Here is an 18975-nt window from a genome sequence, read left to right as displayed (position 1 = left end):
GACCAATCTTTGGGTAGCATGTGTAATCGTGACCGCTGATCTCGTTGACCATCCCATGCGCAATGGGATGAATATAGCAGACACACCAAGATACAGCCTAGATGAATATAGCAGTAGTCCCCGGACTAGTTGTCAACAGATTCAATTACATACATGTGGTACATTTGGAACCAAACAGTTACTGTTAGGGAAGAGACTAACACTCTAACAGGGACCCTCTTTTTATTTTTAGCATTTTTCTTGTCAAAAATCTAATTCAACTTTGACTTTCTAAATGTACGGTGGATCTGAGCTTAGGAGTTTGAGTGGGCCAGCCAGATTCACATAGGCATGGGACCCTTGATCGTGGAGTGAATCACATAATCCCCTCAGTAAGATTATGGCTCACATAAATAAAGCGGTGCGAGTTATCTTTTTTCATGTGTATAAAAAGGTAGGAAAATTTAGAAATATTTGTTCTTTTCTAAAGTTTTCCAGAAAATTGCTGCAATACAAACAGGACCTTGGGAACTTGTATATATGAATTATGAACAATACAAAGTGGTTGGAAACATGAGGGTGTATGAAGAAAGCTTACTCCACAGTTTCAAGGGTCTTTCATTTGCAACAGTGGGAGTGCATATGCTGTATTGCAGAGTAAATATTTAGGAGAAATTAGGGTATCTTTACGCGGAAAATATTTAGAGTGATCTGATATCAATCTCAATCATTTATAAACAATAGTTTATAAGAACAATGGCACCTTACAATCAGCTAATAACAATGGCCAATCCATTACAAAAAAAATTATTAGTGCCTCGCTTTGCAATGAGGAAAAAAATGAAAAACAAACACTCAAGAGGGGAAGAATAAAGGTGCTCCTTCCATCTATCAAAAAGATCAAACTAGATGTTCAAATGACATACCCAAAAAACAACAGCACAGAAGAATAAAATAGCTCATGCTCCTCTGCCCATAAAACCCATAAAATTTCACACCGTTGATTTTTCCAGGCCGTAATTCTCCATGTCTGAATTTTTCAATATGCGAGGATGATGGGCTCTATTAGTTCATGGAGAGGTGCAAGCTCCCCCTTCTCAATTAAACGAAATTCCTGCATAAAATATACATCACAATTGGACTCTGAATCATCATGTGGTGATGAACTGTCACAAAGAAAGTTATACCAACATTTGTATGGAATATGAGCCTCAATCAGTTCAACAGGACCACACATACTCTGTAACAAACAACGTGAGCAGTAGTGTCTTTGGTGCACATGGAAGAGAATTTACATTGAGGACATGTTTGACAACAATGAAAAAATATTTCAAGGAAAAATAGAGGGGCCAGTCGTGAGAGATGGGTCTAGACTGTAGAGTGAGTGATATGAGAGGGTGGGAGTGAGGGGAGCATGAAAAGCCCCTAAATTACAAGAAAAAAAAATCCCAAATTGAAGTAGAGTATTTTTCTTTCATTAGTTTTAGTAAATTTCGTATGCTCATCATATGTTTATGTTGTATTTTCCAGCTACAAACAAAGAGGAGAGATGGGCTTGAACATAAAGGATGAACGTTTTGGTGCTTGTGATGTATAATCCGATTTTGAAGGCACTTTAAGCAAAGAGAGAATTGAAAGATGTCATGTGTGACAACCATATGAAATCAGGCAACATTGATCATAGAAACAAAGTAAGAACTCCAAATAAAACCATCATGAATGTATTGGACAATGAAGACTTTCTGAGTTAAATATTACATCTGAAGAATAGGGAGTGTCAAAAAATGCAAACTTTTAGAGTATAAGCCAGGTCAAGCAAAAAGAGTCCTTTTTTCGAACAAATGAAATGCAAAAAAGAAATAAGATAATAAGATACCAAGGAGAAACAATGCTTGCCATATAAAGCAGGAGTACATCATTTGAAAATGGTAGAAAGGCTCCAGATAAAATGTTCTCAGCTTTATTTTCACACATGAATGAGAACACAAATCAAGAAGTTTATTAGACCAAAATCCAGAAATATTCAGAGATTGAACTCATCTGTAATTTGCGGTCACTAAAGCTCACAATTCTGAGTACCAACAAAGAAAGACATTATTAAATAAGAAAAACCTTACATGCACTTAGCACCCAAAAGCACAGCAAAAGGGGAAAAAACAAAACAAAAGAGAACAAAACTGACTACAATATAGGCATCTCATACCACACAATCAGATTTGAGCAAGATACACCATGAATTGGAGATGTGACATTTTGAGCAACTTCTACTTGTTGCAAACCTTCAAGAACATGCAAACCTTCAATTAGACATCTCCCCTCTGGTTGGCATACGATCAAGCTCAAACCTTTGACCACCATTAAGAAGAAAATAGAGAAAGTGGGTCTCCTTATCTAATCCCTCTAGAGATTTGAAAAATAACCCACCAAAGAACCATTTACGAGAATAGAGAAAATAGCTGAGGAAATGCATGTATCCAATTATGCCATATAACCCCAAAACCCGTTCTTATTTTTTACTCCACAAACTCCCATTTTGCATGTGAACATATGGTTTTTCGACATCAGATTTGCATAAAATTCTCATTCTCCCCTCACAGTGCTTAGAGTTGATATCCTTATTAGAAAAGGATATCAAGTATTTGTTTAATCTTCTACAAAAGCTCCTTGGTGGGGATAAACCACCTTTCCCGTTACCTCCCTCATCCTCGTTGATAATACCTTGGTTATGGTTCTATACAAACTATGTAGTAGGCTAATTAGGTGGAATCTTTGTTTAATCTTCTACAAAAGCTCCTTGGTGGGGATAAACCACCTTTCCCGTTACCTCCCTCATCCTCGTTGATAATACCTTGGTTATGGTTCTAAACAAACTATGTAGTAGGCTAATTAGGTGGAATCTTTGTTTAATCTTCTACAAAAGCTCCTTGGTGGGGAGAAACCACCTTTCCCGTTACCTCCCTCATCCTCGTTGATAATACCTTGGCTATGGTTCTATACAAACTATGTACTAGGCTAATTAGGTGGAATCTTTGACCTCCACTGCTCCTTCCTCCTCACATAACATAATAAAAGCTATATCGGCCTTCTCACCAACGCATCTATCATGAAATTCATTAAACATCCCCATCAGCTCCTAAAGGACCTAAACAACTTCCCAAATTTTTGATAGAAAGCCATTGGAAAACCATATAGGTCAGGAGCCTGTCACTTTCGATGCTATAAAAATTCTTATCTAATCTCATCCTCCTTAAGGCTCTGTTCCAACCACCTTATCTTTTCAGTACCCATGACCTTGGACTCCATCCCATCCAACTTAGGTCTCTAAACCTCCTCCCTTGTATATAGTCCTTAAAAACCCCACAATTCACTCTTCCGTTTCAACTCTTTCCTCCATCAACCAGTTTCCTTCGTCCCTTATTTCTTTTCTATAACTTATTTTATCAAATCTTAAAATGTTTCCTAAATTCAATCTTGAAGTTGCCTCTATCAATCAATTCCCCCTCAGACTTCTGGCCCCTTCTTGATCATCAATGCTGGGTCTAATTAGGAGTTCTAATCTAGGTTAACAGTTCAAGAGCTAAAATTAGAAGCGTAGGAAGTTTGTAGGAGGTTTAATCTATGATTAGAATTTGATTTTGTGGCTACAGTCCAGAAATTGCAGAAATCATTGTTATTTTTGTTACTGTAAAGTCAAAGTAGGAAAGAGGAAGAAGTCTGGACTTGATTCGAAGTAGGAGTTGCTTTACTTTTGTTTAGGACTGTTTAGATAATAAATGCTACACACCAATGAAGTAACAGTTATAATACTAATCTCACTGTCAAGGTAGGCCGAATTCCAAGACATTATTTTCCCTTATTTTTAGCCATCTCCCTCCCTTGTCTGTCTGCTGTGCTTTGGATTGAAGATCTGAGCAGTTTGATCATTTTTCCTTGAGAAATTTGACCCTGGGTTTTGCTATCTAATTTTCTCATTCTAGAAGTTGCTTGCTGCCGGTCAAACCTCTCGCCTATTTCTCTTTAGGGAGATTGTTTACATCACAAGATGAAATTATGTACATTTTGGCAATCTGATTGGATAGTTTAGTAAAACATCAGTTTTCATTTGTTCTCTAAATAGAGATTAATGAGTCTTGGATACTATTTTTAGCCAAGCTAGAGCCCGTAAGCCACCTAACATCTTGGAAACCAAGAGCATATCAAGTATCTTTAGTAGAAAAACATGCGATACATAAATTCATCAAAACAAAAAAGGTTAGCAGAGGAATCATGAGCATCTCATTTAGGTTTTTAGCTAAAACATTCTAAAACCTATAACGAGAAGAGGATAGAACTTACCCATGTGAACAGAATAAAATGCTTGAAGCAAGTGTTGAGATGGCGTTCTTCCTTATGAGTCAAAATCATTTGAAAATGTGAATGATAGATGTGTGCGTAAACACGGAACAATCGTTTGAAAATTGTCTTAACAACTTCTCGGAAATTGGGAGGAAATGGTGCCCCTGGAATAGAAATCAAATAAATCAACTTTGAAATTCACTAATGGGAAACAAATGGTGTAGCTTACATAAAGAAACCTGATAATACCAATTTTTTGAGGAAATATAGACTCGTCATCAAGCTGTAGTTCAATCCAGTCCATCAAATACTCTACATATTTTGGCGCGGACACCTCTATGGGTTTCTTTATTTGAACTCCATCAGCCCATCTATACTCATACCTGTGGAGTTTCATCTGTGTCAGAGCATTTGTATTGTAGCATGTAATCACAAATCATTGCAGCCACGATAAGCAACTTCCAATTACTTATCGCATTAAAAAAAAAAAAAAAACAATTTTAACAAATTTAAGATTTGAGAGATTTAAGAAACATCGTGCACTGGGCCGATGGCCCAGTACATCTATCCCTCCCCAGACCCCGCAATAGTGGGAGCCTCGTGCATTGGGCCGCCCTTTTTTAGAGATTTAAGAAACATCTCACATGTGACAGGCTATGGTAAAGTTTATCCATTGTGGTGGTTGACCTCCAATGCAATTTTAACAGCTAGCAATGTATTAAATAAAATCACACACAAATAATTGAATACAAATACAAAAACAAGTAAAACAAAAATTTGTTGAGTGGTTGTAACTACAAGGAGATTTACAAGAATATCAAGACTTAAAATGAAAAGGATTACATTATCAACTTCTATGTTACGCTTGAAGATAGGGATTGGTTGTGGTTTATTACTTTACATTCTTATATCCTCATAACACCTGACTATTAGCTAGTTGACTGTGAATGCACTGATTAATGGATAGTTCTGATGAGTGATGATTGAGTTAAGAGTTCCATGGGACTTGAACCTGTGAAGTGTGATTCTTTAATTGGTGAGGTTTTCTGTATGTCATTTTAATATACAGATTGAAACAAACATAAAAGCAAATTTAGCTCTTCATAATGAAGATGGGACTTGATCTCTCTGCAATATCTCAATTTCTATATGGCAATACAAATAATGGAACAATATAAAACAGAATTAAAACAGACATCAATGGTACCAATGCAGGTGAGCTCTACTAAGGCTATGACCGAGTTACAAAAAGGGAGTCAAATCCAACTGCTTAGTCATTGTGGCAATTGCATCCATTAGGAAACCACTTTACCATAGAAACCAGTGGGAACAACAGGATAACCATGTTAGAAGTGGCTTGATCACTTAGGGGTATTATGGTCATTTGACTAATATGTATATAACAGTGTGTGGTGTATTTTCATTATGATGAGTGGAGTTTGACTCTCTAGACCATTCTTTCCATCTCTTCTCTTCCCTACTTCATTTTCTTGTTTGGATTAGAGCTATTTCTTGTATGGTGTCAGAGCGGGACCATTGATATTGCAAGGATCCTTCTACTTCCTCAAAACATCGTATTTACTTTCCATCCCATTCCTACTTTTGCTTCCTTTCATTATTCTCCTTTTCACTATCTTTATTTCTCCTTCTCTATTAGGACATTTCCTTTCTCTTCACCTTCCATGAATCTACTCTCTAACCTTGTCACCATCAATTTATCTCGTGATAACTTTCTTTTGTGGAAGGGACAAATCATCCCGATTATACGTGCCAACAAACTTCTTGATCACCTTGTAGGGAAAGCTATAGTTCCTTATGAGTTTGTGAAACTAGAGCAAAGTAAAGTCAAACCTAGGTAGGATTCCAATTATGAACTTGCTAACGATATGAAGGCTTCATGTTGGGTAAAAAATCCCGACTATTGATATCCAATACTAGGAAACTAATTTCTAATAAGCACATTTGAAAATATAATCTAAAGTATTCTAGGTGAACATAATTTTGCACCTTTTCGTTACACTTAATAAGAAAATATTCTATAGGGAACAAACCCTACATTTCAAACAATCAAGCTGAACCTGCTTTCATATCATTACAATTAGAAAGGGAATTTACACCACAGATTGATGGAAAGATACTTTGGTCCTGCTGTCATTGTTGGGCAGTTGGCTGGTGTGCAGAATTCAGTGAGAGTGCCATACAGAAGATTCACCTGATTGAAGAAATCTACCGCTGCGAACAAAAAGATAAAATTAACAATTAATCACTTATGTAGACTGGATCAGAAGATACATTTACTATTTTACATGGATCTGACGCAAAGAAAATATAGAATAGTATAGAATAAGAGCAACTCATATGTAAGTGCACACAATTATAGAAACACAAGTATTCTTTACAAAATAGCAACACAAGTATTATATATTTGAACAATCTATAAGGTAAGAGTTATACTATTGACAGCCAGCCATTCATTAGCGTCCTCTCCAGGGGGTAGCCGTACAGCTTCCCTCAAGTTCCCACTACCCAAGGTAGCATCAATGTGCCTTTGAAGCTGTGCACCCTGCATGGTAATAAACAAGGTAGTAAGTTATAAGTCTGGTTTAGCAAGCTTCTGCATGTGGTAATAACAATAAAAAAAGAGAAGGTTAGTACATGATAGCAACACAATTTTACGGTTACCATTTAAAATGGTAGCCATCCAGTAAGGCATCATTCTGATGAAAAAAAAACAATCACCATAGAAATGAAGATATTAAGTAATGTGAGAGTGTACAACTAGAACACGAAGAATGTAAATTTTGAAGTCTTAAGCATGCAATGCATGCATCTTAAATTGTCCTCTGAAAATCGGACCATTATATAATGGTTTTACAAGGAAAATAAATTTTCAAAATATTGCCAAATAAAGGAGGTCTTCATAAAATAACTACAATAAGAGTAAGTGTGTTTAAAAAATATTGTAGGTCTTAGAAAAAAGCACTCTTGTGTAGTCCTATGTGAATTTCACAAAAGGACAAAGAACTTCACAAGAAATCTCACACAGAAATTGCATAAAGAAAATAGATCATGAAGAAACTTATTGCTTGAAGATTTTTAAAATACATAAAAGAATTAATTTTCTATAAAGTTCTACAAAGCACAATCTACAGTCCTTCATAGAGTTCCAGCCGTAAAATCTCAAGAGAAGGGGATAGATTACCACCAAGATATCTGTTGTAGAAATTTTGCAGAAAGAAATTAACTTGCAAAAAGATTTATGCTTTTTTTTTTTTTGGAAGGATGCCAAAAGATTTATTCTTTAAAAAAAGAGATTTCAAAATAAAAACAAAGCAATTTCTCCCAAAGTTTAAATCAATAAATAGAGGGTTTGGGCAAATTATCATAAGGAAAAGGTAACTTGTTCAGAAGTTTCTCACAAGGAATTTGCACAAAAACAGTAATAACTTATCATAAAATTTCACAAAAGGAGAGGGAGAAAAGAACTCTTTCGAGATTTTTTCTGGGAAAATTTTTACAAGATAAATTAGCTAAGAATTTCAAAAATAAGTTCAAATAACTAACTAGGAAATTAACCAATAAGAAATTTCACGAAAAGGACAGCCTCCATGGCTAAGAAATTTTCGAGAAATGTTCAGAGGGAGAAAATATAACTCTCTCTATGCACTTAATTTAGAAGAACCCCAGTATTTTTTTGTTTGTTTCCTTAACTGAAATTATTCTACATAAAATTCCCCTATTTCATAAATTTGCCTTGAAAATTTGAGATCGGCTCCTCTAGCAACTCCTTTCGTCACATTAGGAGATCGGCCAATGGAGTAGCGGATAAGTTAGCTAGAAGCGGAGTTCACTTGGGGTCCCTTGAGCAAAATGACTTTCTCCCTCCTTGATCCCCTGTGGTGTCTCTCTCCTGTATATAGTCTGTGATATCTCTTTGCTCCATTTTTGTTTATTTTGACCATCTCGGTCCTATTAATAAAATCTTTGACCATTCCAAAAAAAGAAAAGAAAAAAGAAGCACCTATAAAAGCAGTGAATATGATGAACATTAAAAGATTATTATCAAATTGAGTGAAGGCATGCAGGCCTTAATACGAAATCTAAAATCAATTAGAATATGGATGTAAGGTGAAGGCATAGCCCTAAGTCACTAAGGAACCTCTTGTTTTCATTCAGCATAAATAATACAAAACAATATTCTAATTTATCACCGGGAGTCACAATTCTAACCATTGCAGCATTGTTACTCCTTTGGCTGTGGTGTGAGAAAGGTCCAAAAGACTATTAAGTTACTTGCGCATAATCATAATGACAAGTTCTAATATGTGCTATCAGTCATTGAGCGAAAGAGGCACAGAAGATTTTATTATGCTTAACAACCCTACATGCACATGGGAAATGATAAGGTTTACCCTATGAAGCGGAAAATAAAATGTAAAGAAAATCATAACGATAACGATGTATGCCAAGAAGGATTGTAAAACACTGCTGGCTAGAGAGAGAGAGAGAGAGAGAGAGAGAGAGAGAGAGAGAGAGAGAGAGAGAGAGAGAGAGAGAGAAGCAAAAAATAGCCCAACCTTACTTCCTGATGGTGCACTCTTTTTGGGGCGAAAAGTCTTCTGGTGCCTATTTACATAGTTAAGTTCAGTAAGAAATAATAGCATAGAGCAAACATAATGGCAAAGAGAGTATATTGAACGAAACATTTTTATGCAGTTTGAAATTGAAACATTGTAAATGGATATTTATTCTAAAACGATGAGAGAATGATCAATTCTAAGGCCGTTTGGCAAGAATTCAATACAAGCCCAATATGATTTATATAGATAAAAAAAACCTAATGCATGTTTTTAACTGTGAAATCTCCCAAAAGTAGGAGGAGTATTGATAAACACAAAGGTGCCCATTGCATTTCCTTAAAATGAAAAGGAATTCTCCTACCCACACAGTCTCTCAATCTTCCCTATATTATCTGATATATGCATATGTTTATAAGATCGTTGTAATGTCGTTATGATGAGGTTGTGGGCAAGTGTTTTAGGGTTTTGGGTGTTAGTTATTATTACTAATGTGTCATATAAAGTGGGTAAATAGGGTAATGATGTGGCACTACCTTTGTGCTTGTATTTAACAAGTGCATTCTAATGAAAATGGAGAGAATTTTACAATCAAGAAAGGAACCTTGTTTAGGAGAGTTGTTATTCCTCTCGAATCAACAACCTCTATTCCCCTCTTTTCTTTCTTTATTTGTGTTACGGCAAATTATACACGTAATTAAAAAAAAAAAGGAATTTTCAATACAGAAATTTAAGGATAGTTTAATTATTCAAATTATATGCCCCAATCAATCAACCAAAAAGGCAAAACAAAATGAATGTCATTCTAATTCGTCGTAAAGGGAGGGAGAAAAAAAATAAAAATGAAACAGATAGCAATTGGAATGTTAGGTCATCGAAGAAACAAAAATTGAAATAAAACTGAAGCATGGGAGAGAGAGAGAGAGAGAGAGAGAGAGAGAGAGAGAGAGAGAGAGAGAGATGCATTTGATTTAGACCTGGTTCCGAGGCCAAAGAGACTCATGTTTTTGAGAGATAGATTTCTGGGTTTCGTCTTCGTTTGGATTTCTCCTCTTGTTCTTCTGGCCTAAAAATAATTATATAAAAATAGGGTTGGTTTTATTTTTGGGTGGAGAAAGAGGAGAGAAATAGAAACAGCAAAATGGACAGCCTGGACAGCCTGGCATTCAGGTGGAACGCCCGCCAGGTTTCTCATGTCATGGCCAGAGAGAGAGAGAGTGAGTTAATAAATCAGAGGGGAATGATATTTTCCCCCCTATGACGGATTAAATCCCCGCTGTAACGTTATTCGTTAAGGTGAATCTTCTGTATGGTCTTAGGCCGTTCATCTGGTGGGGACCCCACTATATTGATTAAAAAAAAGGAAAGAGTGTGAAAAAATTACACCCTGATCTAAACCAATCAACAATTTATAACATGATCTAGGCTGTTCATCTTATGGACCCCACTATATTATATTGATTTATTAGTAGTAGGAAAATGATACCCCCCAACTAAATGGATAAATCCCCCCCGCCCTTTAACAATTTTCTTTTGCCTTCGACACCTAACAAATAACGTTGTTGCGCGCCCGGGGAGGGGGGGGGGGGGGGGGCGGAGGACATTTATTGAACAATCCTAACCATCCACGTAAGGATTTCTATCATTGAACATGGGCAGCTGGTAGGCCATTTATAATCCTCCAATGAGATAAGAATATCTAACTAGATCTGGTATTTTCTAGAGCAAGTCTTAGATTATGGCGCTTTAGATAATGGGGAATTAAAAAATGACGGAAGTGTTCATTTTTTGGGTGATCCAAAGCATTTATTTGGAAGGCCCTTCCATGGATAGGGTGTGTACAAAAAACCAGATCAATAAGATCATCTTAACCCAATCAAAGGTGTAGGAGAAAATGGGCTGACATTATGTCCATGTTTCTGCCCATTTTTTTCCTCCACAAAATATCCATGGAAGGGCCTTCCAAATGAATGCTTTGGATCACCCCAAAATGTGGGGCCACATGTGTTTTTGAGCTCCAGCTCAGCTAAACTTATTTGAGCTCGAGCTAAGGAACACTATCCTCTTACAAAATTTGTATTTGAAGAAAAGTTATTTTATGGAGTGGTTTCCTTGTTTGTGTCCTTCCTGTGCTTTTGGGCCCACTTTACAACACGTGATTATGAGAATTCAATCATTAAAAAAGATAAGAAACAAAAGAATGGTTACCAAATGCGGCCTTAAAAGCCCAAATTGAAGTACCCAAAAAAAAAAATCATTTTTTGGGAACAATTATCACCCAATCAAGGTGTTTCAATGGGTTTATAGGTTATGGACCACAATATTGATCTAGACCTACTCCAAAATCTTGCTCTAATGATCTTGCCTGTGTGGATGATTACATTGGTGAGAGAGTATACTATTAGACCATGAGATGGCCGGTCCGTCCAACCTTGTGAAGTGACTCCACTCCCTTCTAAAAAGCCCTGGATTTTACAATCATGACCCTCAGCTTATTAGCTAGTGATTTAGTACAGGCTGAGTTTGGAGAAGAGCATTTTTGGATTTTTTATTTTATTTTTTTCCTTCTCTGAAATAAATAAAAAATGTACAGAAGTCCTCAGGAGAAGTCTTAAAGAATAGTACTAGGTAAGCATGATGCAGAGTTAATTCTTGTTTATTCGTTAATCCAGCTAGTCATTGATGATCCATACAGTAAGATTCAAATCTAATGATTAAAACAGCCACGCGTGTGTGGCTTAGGCACATATCTTAGTTAAGAAAAGCTGTGTTGCAACCATAATCCCTCTTACCTACCAATTAGGCTGCCAATAATCGGTTGGGCTCCTCACCATCGGTTGTTACAATCTGAAACGAACAGGATCTTAATTAAAAGAAAAAGAAAAACCAGCAGGGTCCTAAAATGTTGGCCAGCTAACTCCAATCAATTGTACACGTGAATCATTCCTCACGAGAAACTACACGACCAAATTAATGAAACCAAAGCATTGTCTGGCCAAATTGAGTAGCTGGGAAATGCCATGGAAACATGTTTGCTCTAAGGTGCCAAGTTGTTGACACCCCATTTTTTCTGTTTTTTTTTTTTCTTATGGGAGCTAATAAATCCGCCCATTAATTATTTGTGAAAACAACCAAATTCTCCAAAAGTTTAAGCTGTTGGAGATGGCGTTATTTAATCTTTTATACTTCAACACTCTCATAGGGGAGAGATTTCTAAAACCTGGATTTCTTAGTTAAAATGCAAGATTCTAAAGAAAAACAAAACGGACGGTCTCCTTCTTGTCGTCTCCCATCCAAGATTTTGAGGAAATCTGAGATTCAAAAATTCGCATATCCAAACAGCCCCTAGATGCTAATTAATGGCTCTCCAGGTCACATGCCGAAGGAGATCCCATTAACAAGATTGTGAGGCGAAAAGAATCAATTGGCATATAGACGTAAAAGGACGTTATTTTTATCGCCCTTATCAAGGATGAATAATCTTCTGAAAACACTATCAGAATGGATCTCCATTTTGGGGGAAAAAAGACGAAAGTCAAAATAAGAGCTGATTTGGTGATTTTAACTGTATTTTTTTAAAAAAATCTTGGTTTGGGATTCAAGAGAACTGGTAAGGCCATGTTTGGCCACGATGGAAAATTTCCATGGAATATTTGTATCGCCATTTGTGGGAGAGGGAGAGGGAGAATTGAGAGGTTAGAAGTGAGGCCTGAGCTATGAGAGCATGAAAAGATCTCCTAAAATCCATGAAAACAAAAAATCAATTTTAAACATGTATTTTGTTTTCACTAGCTTTTAGGGATTTTAAATGCTGTCTCCACTCCCACGCACTTAGTGCAACATGAGACGGGTTGGGTTGGGTCGGGTTGAAGCCAACCCGAGCCCACCCCGAGACTGATCTAAACCGTCAACCTAACCCGATGAAGGCTAACTCGATCCAACCCGAAAAATTAGTATCTCAACCCGAACCCGACCCGATTTCCCAATTCGAGTTGGGTTGGGTCGGGTTGACCCAGTTATGGTGATATCTTTCCCCTTTAGATTTCTATGAACTGGTAAACCGATGCCTCAACCTGACCCCGACACCCGACCCAACACGGGTTCAACTACCTCAACCCGCTCCCGAACTTGATTCAAACACGACCCAACTGTGATTTTTTTCTGGTTGGACCTGACCCAAGTTGCACCCCTAGCCCACTCAGTTCTCCCCCTCTCTGTCCTCCATCCCTCATACAATTGGGCCTGCGAATATTTCATGGAATAAATTTTCACGGTTCTGAAACATGCCCTAAAGATCATCTTTAAAGGTGGTTGACAAGTAGGGGTGTAAACGGATCGAATTCGAATCGGATATGGCTATATCCGAATTCGATTACCGTATACACTATCCGAATTTGGATTCGGATTTGAATTTGACGGTTATTTAATATCTATTACCGAATTCGTATCCGCCGAATATTGTTCGAATTCGGATATTATTCGTATCCGTTTATCCTGTAAATTCGAACATTTTATTGCAACACTTTATCTTTCTTCTCCTTCATACTCCTCAAATGAATTTTCCAAACCCTAAAACTAGACCTTTACCTTCTCTTCACAAAATTAACTCTCAAACCCTAAAATATATGAGATTCTCTTCTTCCTTTTAAAACAAAGGCAGAAAGAGAGGCGGTGGGGATGGATGATGGTGTTCGTAGTGGTCTTTGGGTTTTTTCTTTCTTTTTTGTGTGTGTATATGATGGAATGGGTTGGGCTATTTTGAACAGGGGAAGTGGGGGTGCTGATTGTGAAAGATGAAGAGAAATGGGGGATGGAGATGGGGATTGGGTTAGAGATGAAGGTGACTGGCGGTGATGAAGGTGGCTGTGAGAAGGTGGAGACGGGCGGCGGTGGATTTTTGTGGGGTTGGAGGCACCAAGAAATGCCGAAGATGGTGTCTCAACCTCCTCATTTTTCCTCTCTCTGTTTCTCCTTGCAAACCTTAGAAGTCCCATCTTTTAATTACATTTTGGGTTTTTATATAATCCTAAGTTGAAAAATTAATATGAGCCGTCCATTTACCATCAATGACCCAGATGGCCTTTTTGCTTTAGAATTCTCTAGAAACTATGACATCTTCTTTCAATCATCATCATCCGGTTGTCTCTTTTATCCTACAGGCCACATTTGTTGCTTCATAAAGAAGCCATGTCAGACTCCAAGAATGCCCTTAAAATGAGAGATTACTTCATTTCCTACCCAACACGCTTTTTGTTTTTTTCTAAAAAGAAAATTTACTTTTCTTTTAGAAACAAAAAATAGTGTGTCATTACTAAAAATAAATATTAATGATATTATTAATAATAAATAAAAAGGATTTACTTCTCGGATTCGGATGTTAACCGGATCGGATATACCATTTATCAGATTCGCATCCGCTAAGAGCCGGATATCTCATAAACGGATTCAGATAATATCCGCTTGAAACAGATCCGGATAATATTCGCTTTAAACGGATTCGGATGCGGACGGTAATTGAATTTTCGAATATCCATTTACACCTCTATTGACAAGATTTTCTTGTTTTCATTCCTTTTCCAATTATAAATTTTATAGGGAAGTGATATATTCTCCCGTTTTTCTTCCCCGGACCACGCCGCGTGCTCACCAATTTTGTTCTGGTGATATGGATAGTTATCCAAGAACAAGTCGATTCACACGGGGAAGAACATCCAACTATGTTGCCACGTGTCAAGATCAAAGAACACTGTGAGGACAACCAAAACTTTTCAGAAAAGCTCAGAGAATCATTCCAAAGAGATAAGGTAGTCATATAGTGTATGGTTGTAGTGCAATAAAGACTTCTCACTTCTTTCATGTGACACTCGCATGCTAATTTATTGCGTTTTCTACTCATCTTTTTGTATTTTGGGAGATCGATTTATTAAATAAGGTTGGAGCTTTTCCAAGAATGCGAAATGAGCTTTCATTTAAACCATTGGCTTAGTTGATTACCATCCTTTTCCCAACAGTCAGGACATGCTAATTGGCAACCATGAAATATTCCATGGAATATTGGAGAGCCCAACAGTAAATGCTGAGTTGGGAAAAAGGGTGGAAAGAGGCTTGAGAGGGCAGGAGTGGGGAGCGTCTTGAGAGCATGAGAAAACCCTAAAAACTGTGCAAAAGAAATACCCTACTTCAAATTGGGTTTTTTTTAGGGTTTTCATGCTCCCTCACTCTCATCCTCTCTAGTAACCTCCATCTCGGCCCATCTCTCACAACTGACCCCACAAATATTTCATGGAATATTTTTTCATAATTGCCAAACAGGCCCTTATTGTCACACATGGTTTTAAATTTCGACCGAAATCCAAAATTTCGAGAAATTGTAATTTAAAAAAATAATAATAATATGTTACAAAATTTTGGCCGAATTTCGGTCGAGATTTCGGTTTTTGGAATGTCCGAAACCGGTATCGAAATCGAAATTTTAAACCATGCTGTCACATAGTTTTGCATTGCAAATCCTAAACAAGACTGTAAACCTGGATGAATGGTTTTGCATTGCAAATCTGTAAGCCAGTGTTTGCTGCTTCAAACACTTTGGGTAGAAAGCAATAATTCATTTTATAGAACTTCATGGGATTCTTTGCCAACTTGAAGATTAAGCCCACTTCAAACATCCTTATCTTGAGATTAGCTAGACAATTTCGTGGAAAGCCATTTTACCGCTCACTTTTGCAGGAGAGAACAGCCACCTTAGACAATTTATATGAATAAGACAAAATCTACCAAAATGTGAGCCTGTGAGGCTGTTCTCTCATGGAAAAGTGATCCGCGAAATGGCGAAATTTCCTAGTAAATCCCCTTATTTTTGCAACATGGTTATATTTGATATATAATGGGTGCACTTGGGAATAAAACCATGAATTAGAGCCTTGGACTAGAACAACAAAGATAGAGTTTGGAACAGTACAATTTATGATCAGAAAAATCCTTAGCCTGACCACAAACTTTGATCCTAATGAAGAATCTAAGAAAAGAAGAAAAAAAGACACAACAATGGAGAAATAACAAACAATACATGCCAAGCCTTAGCCAGTACCCCCAAGAACAGCCTTGAGCTTCTTCACCTGAGCATCATCAAGGAATGTGGTCTTCTCCACCAATGGAGAAGGAAAGTTGCTAGCAAACAATGCAAAATCTAGAATTTGAAGCCCTGGGCTAGGGCTACTAAAGCTAGCAAACGCGACCGCAGTAATCCCACCAGCATTTATCTGAAAGTGCAACAATCCCTGAGGAAACACCATGATCTCTCCCTTCTTAAGTGTCTTTATATAAACGGAATTCGCCGAAGAAATAAATCCCGCGGTAATACTCCCCTGAGTGACTAACAGGAGCTCGTTCGCGCCCGGATGAGTGTGGAGTGGGACCACACCTCCCGCGGCCAAGTCTAGTCTAGCTATGGAGATTCCCAAGCCATTAACACCGGGGAATTGGGCCGAAAATGCCGGTGTAACGGCGGCTTTGATGAGGTTTGAAGTGTTACCGGCCATGACTAGGCCAGAGTACACAAAGTCATCTACAGTGACTTTAGAAGGACTCTTGCATGAGTAGCCTACAGGAGTTTGTGGGCCTTTTAGGTCAGCCACACAAAAGTCAGCTCCATGAGAAGAAGAGAAGAAGAAGAGTTGGAAGAGGAAGAGGGTGTAAAGGAACTTCATTTTTAGAATTGATGATTCTCCTCTCAAAGTGTTTGGATGTGTTTTCTCAATGGAGGGTGGGGTTAGTTATATATTGGAAGCAAATTGATTGGAATTTTGCCTGCCCTAGTTACCATGCAAGTTCACGTGCATAGTTAATTTGAGAGAGAAAACACGGTAGAAAAAGACATATTTTGAGCTGTAGATCATGTGACCATCTATGATCTTCTATCCCATGGTGGAATCAAACAAAATACCCTTTTTATTGCAAAATGGGACAAAAGTAAAAAGTAACTTTTGCAGTAAATAAAGGAAGATGATATATGGACTTTATAATGGCCCACTTCTGAATACACTAGGCCATGTTTGTTGAAAAAATACATATTCCATTGAACATTCCCGGAGAAGGAGAAACTCGACAGGGTGGAAGTGAAGGGAGTAGGAAATTTAAAAGCTCCCAAAAAAATTTCAAGGCGTTTGGAAAATTAAAAACAGACTTTAGTGACCCTTGATTTGGTCCTTTTCAATGTGCATTTATTGTTTTTATAGGGATTTGAGCTCCTTCCATTTGTCCTTTAGTGGACGTGGCTCAAATGGTTGAAGCCCTTTTTTCGGAATCCCGTTTTCCTAGCAGTTCTCTCCGTTTTATCAGCATAAATAAACTGATAAAAATCAAGATGAATTGAGGAGGGGGGAACTAACCATAATTAATGGCAACCCAGTGCCCTCTTTGGATTTTTTGGATTTTCTAGAACAGTTTGGAAAGGAAAAATATCTTCAAAATGGACTTGCTGGTGTCAATCGCAGAAGGCATTTCGTGGATGGTCTGTTGCATCTGACAGGAGCCACAGAGGCTCACTTTCCAGCAGATTTTGTCTTCATTCATGAGGTGGATGTTGTCAGATGCAAAAGACCGTCCGCGGAATGCCTTCTGAGATGGACGCTACCAAATCCCTTTTCAAAATTTCCTACTTTATTTACAAACGAAAAAAGATAACTTTTACCAACCCTATTCAATTTTTTCATAAGAGAGAGAGAGAGAGAGCTTCAAAAAATGTTTCTGTTGGAAATGCTTTTCTTGCAATCCAAACCGGGCCTAAAGGATCAAGTATTTCAACGTGATAAAACCTTAAAATATGACTATTTTCCTCAGTAATTAAGTATAAAAATTTCAATGTGATTTCAATACAAAAGTTCACCTTTTTCAATGCGATAAAAATCTTAAAATATGACTATTTGCCTCCATAATTAAGCATAAAAATGTCAAAAAAAAAAATCAATTAACAACAAAAGAAAGTTTCACTGCCAAAAAAACACACCATACGAAGTCATATTCAAATGGGGTTTTGCTAGGGCACTTGTTAAGCAACATTTAATTGCCCCTGGGATCTTGAATTTACACATACTTAGAGGGAAAAATCTCAAAATATGTGTAAAAGTCTAAAAGTACGTGTAAATTTAAGTTCCCGAGGGCAATTAAATGATGCTTAAGATTTAATCAACAAAATTTAAATATTACATTTAAATAAGATGATCATTTTGGTAATATCATCAACAAAATTTTATATATTTCTTGATAAAGAAAATATATTCCAGCTAATTAAAATTTAATCAAGGTCAACGAAGATAAAAGTTTTTTCCATAAAAGTTTTTTTTTTTAATTGATAAAAGTTTTTAATCAATTAAGATTTCTCAAATACTCATTTCTTGTATTGTATTTGGAATTTTTTTTTTTAGGAAAATGAATTTCCACCCCAGTTTTTAATAGAGAAAACAAAGTCCAATCCAGTAAAAAAACAGAAGAAACCTCACAATAAGTCTCTGCATATTTTTTTAAAAAAAAAAGAAAATTTGATCTAAGTTTCGGCGTCAATGAAGTATATTGACCTTTCACTAGTGTTAAAGAAGTACATTGACCTAAAGTTTCACCAGTGCATATGAATAAGAAGTATGTTCCAAAATTGATAAAGATAATGCCACTGATATTCCCACTACTACGTTTTGATAGTGAGACAAACTCAGTCTTTTATCAGTTATCCAGCTGCCAAAAACTATTACAATTCTCAGAAGAGCTCTCAGCAGATAATTAAAAAGGAAAAAACAAGGTCATTTTGTCTCATTATAAAAACATGGTAGTGCAAATATCAGTAGACAAAGATAATTTAAAAAGGGTTGTTTTCTAGCCCATTGGACGGAGCACGTTGAAGAGATATCTGACAGCGAAAAAGGAGACTGTGAAAGTCTTCCTGCCACTTTAAATAAGAGTCATCAAATGTTGAATATGTGGTCTCTAGTAATTCCCTTCTCTACAATTTAGGGTTTCTCTGTCAAAGCGACAAACAATATTTCTTTTTTCCTCTTCCCTCTCCCCTCTCCCCACACTACGCTTAGCCTCTAAT

General features: G+C 36.9%; 2 protein-coding genes across 2 annotated transcripts; both read right to left on the bottom strand.

Annotated features, from left to right (window-relative positions):
* Window positions 1–664: 664 nt before the first annotated feature.
* LOC143877910 (MOB kinase activator-like 1A) lies at window positions 665–10127 on the bottom strand. The gene is made up of 7 exons (XM_077380225.1): window positions 9869–10127; window positions 8892–8940; window positions 6769–6877; window positions 6453–6546; window positions 4564–4697; window positions 4315–4478; window positions 665–1093 (listed from the first exon to the last, which is right to left on the bottom strand). The coding sequence occupies exons 1-7, from the start codon at window positions 9892–9894 to the stop codon at window positions 1019–1021; spliced, it is 651 nt and encodes a 216-aa protein (XP_077236340.1). The 5' UTR covers window positions 9895–10127; the 3' UTR covers window positions 665–1018.
* A 5657-nt stretch (window positions 10128–15784) lies between these two features.
* On the bottom strand, window positions 15785–16649 carry LOC143877909 (auxin-binding protein ABP19a-like). The gene has a single exon (XM_077380224.1). It carries the CDS (start codon window positions 16595–16597, stop codon window positions 15968–15970), a length of 630 nt encoding a protein of 209 aa, XP_077236339.1. The 5' UTR covers window positions 16598–16649; the 3' UTR covers window positions 15785–15967.
* Window positions 16650–18975: the final 2326 nt, after the last annotated feature.

Source organism: Tasmannia lanceolata, unplaced genomic scaffold, assembly GCF_043159265.1.
Source record: "Tasmannia lanceolata isolate RefF3 unplaced genomic scaffold, GAP_Taslan_0.1 ptg000005l, whole genome shotgun sequence".
NCBI classification, from domain to species: Eukaryota; Viridiplantae; Streptophyta; class Magnoliopsida; order Canellales; family Winteraceae; genus Tasmannia; species Tasmannia lanceolata.
This window is presented reverse-complemented; position numbering and strand designations above follow the sequence as displayed.

What these genes read in the sequence shown, in the direction of transcription:
- LOC143877909 (XM_077380224.1), bottom strand. Translation starts at nt 16,597, where the DNA reads ATGAAGTTCCTTTACACCCTCTTCCTCTTCCAACTCTTCTTCTTCTCT.
- LOC143877910 (XM_077380225.1), bottom strand. Translation starts at nt 9,894, where the DNA reads ATGAGTCTCTTTGGCCTCGGAACCAG. An exon ending in ACAATGACAGCAGGACCAAA is followed by an intron (nt 4,698 to 6,452) that starts GTATCTTTCCAT and finishes GAAACTCCACAG; the next exon opens with GTATGAGTATAGATGGGCTG. An exon ending in TATATTTCCTCAAAAAATTG is followed by an intron (nt 4,479 to 4,563) that starts GTATTATCAGGT and finishes TTTCTATTCCAG; the next exon opens with GGGCACCATTTCCTCCCAAT.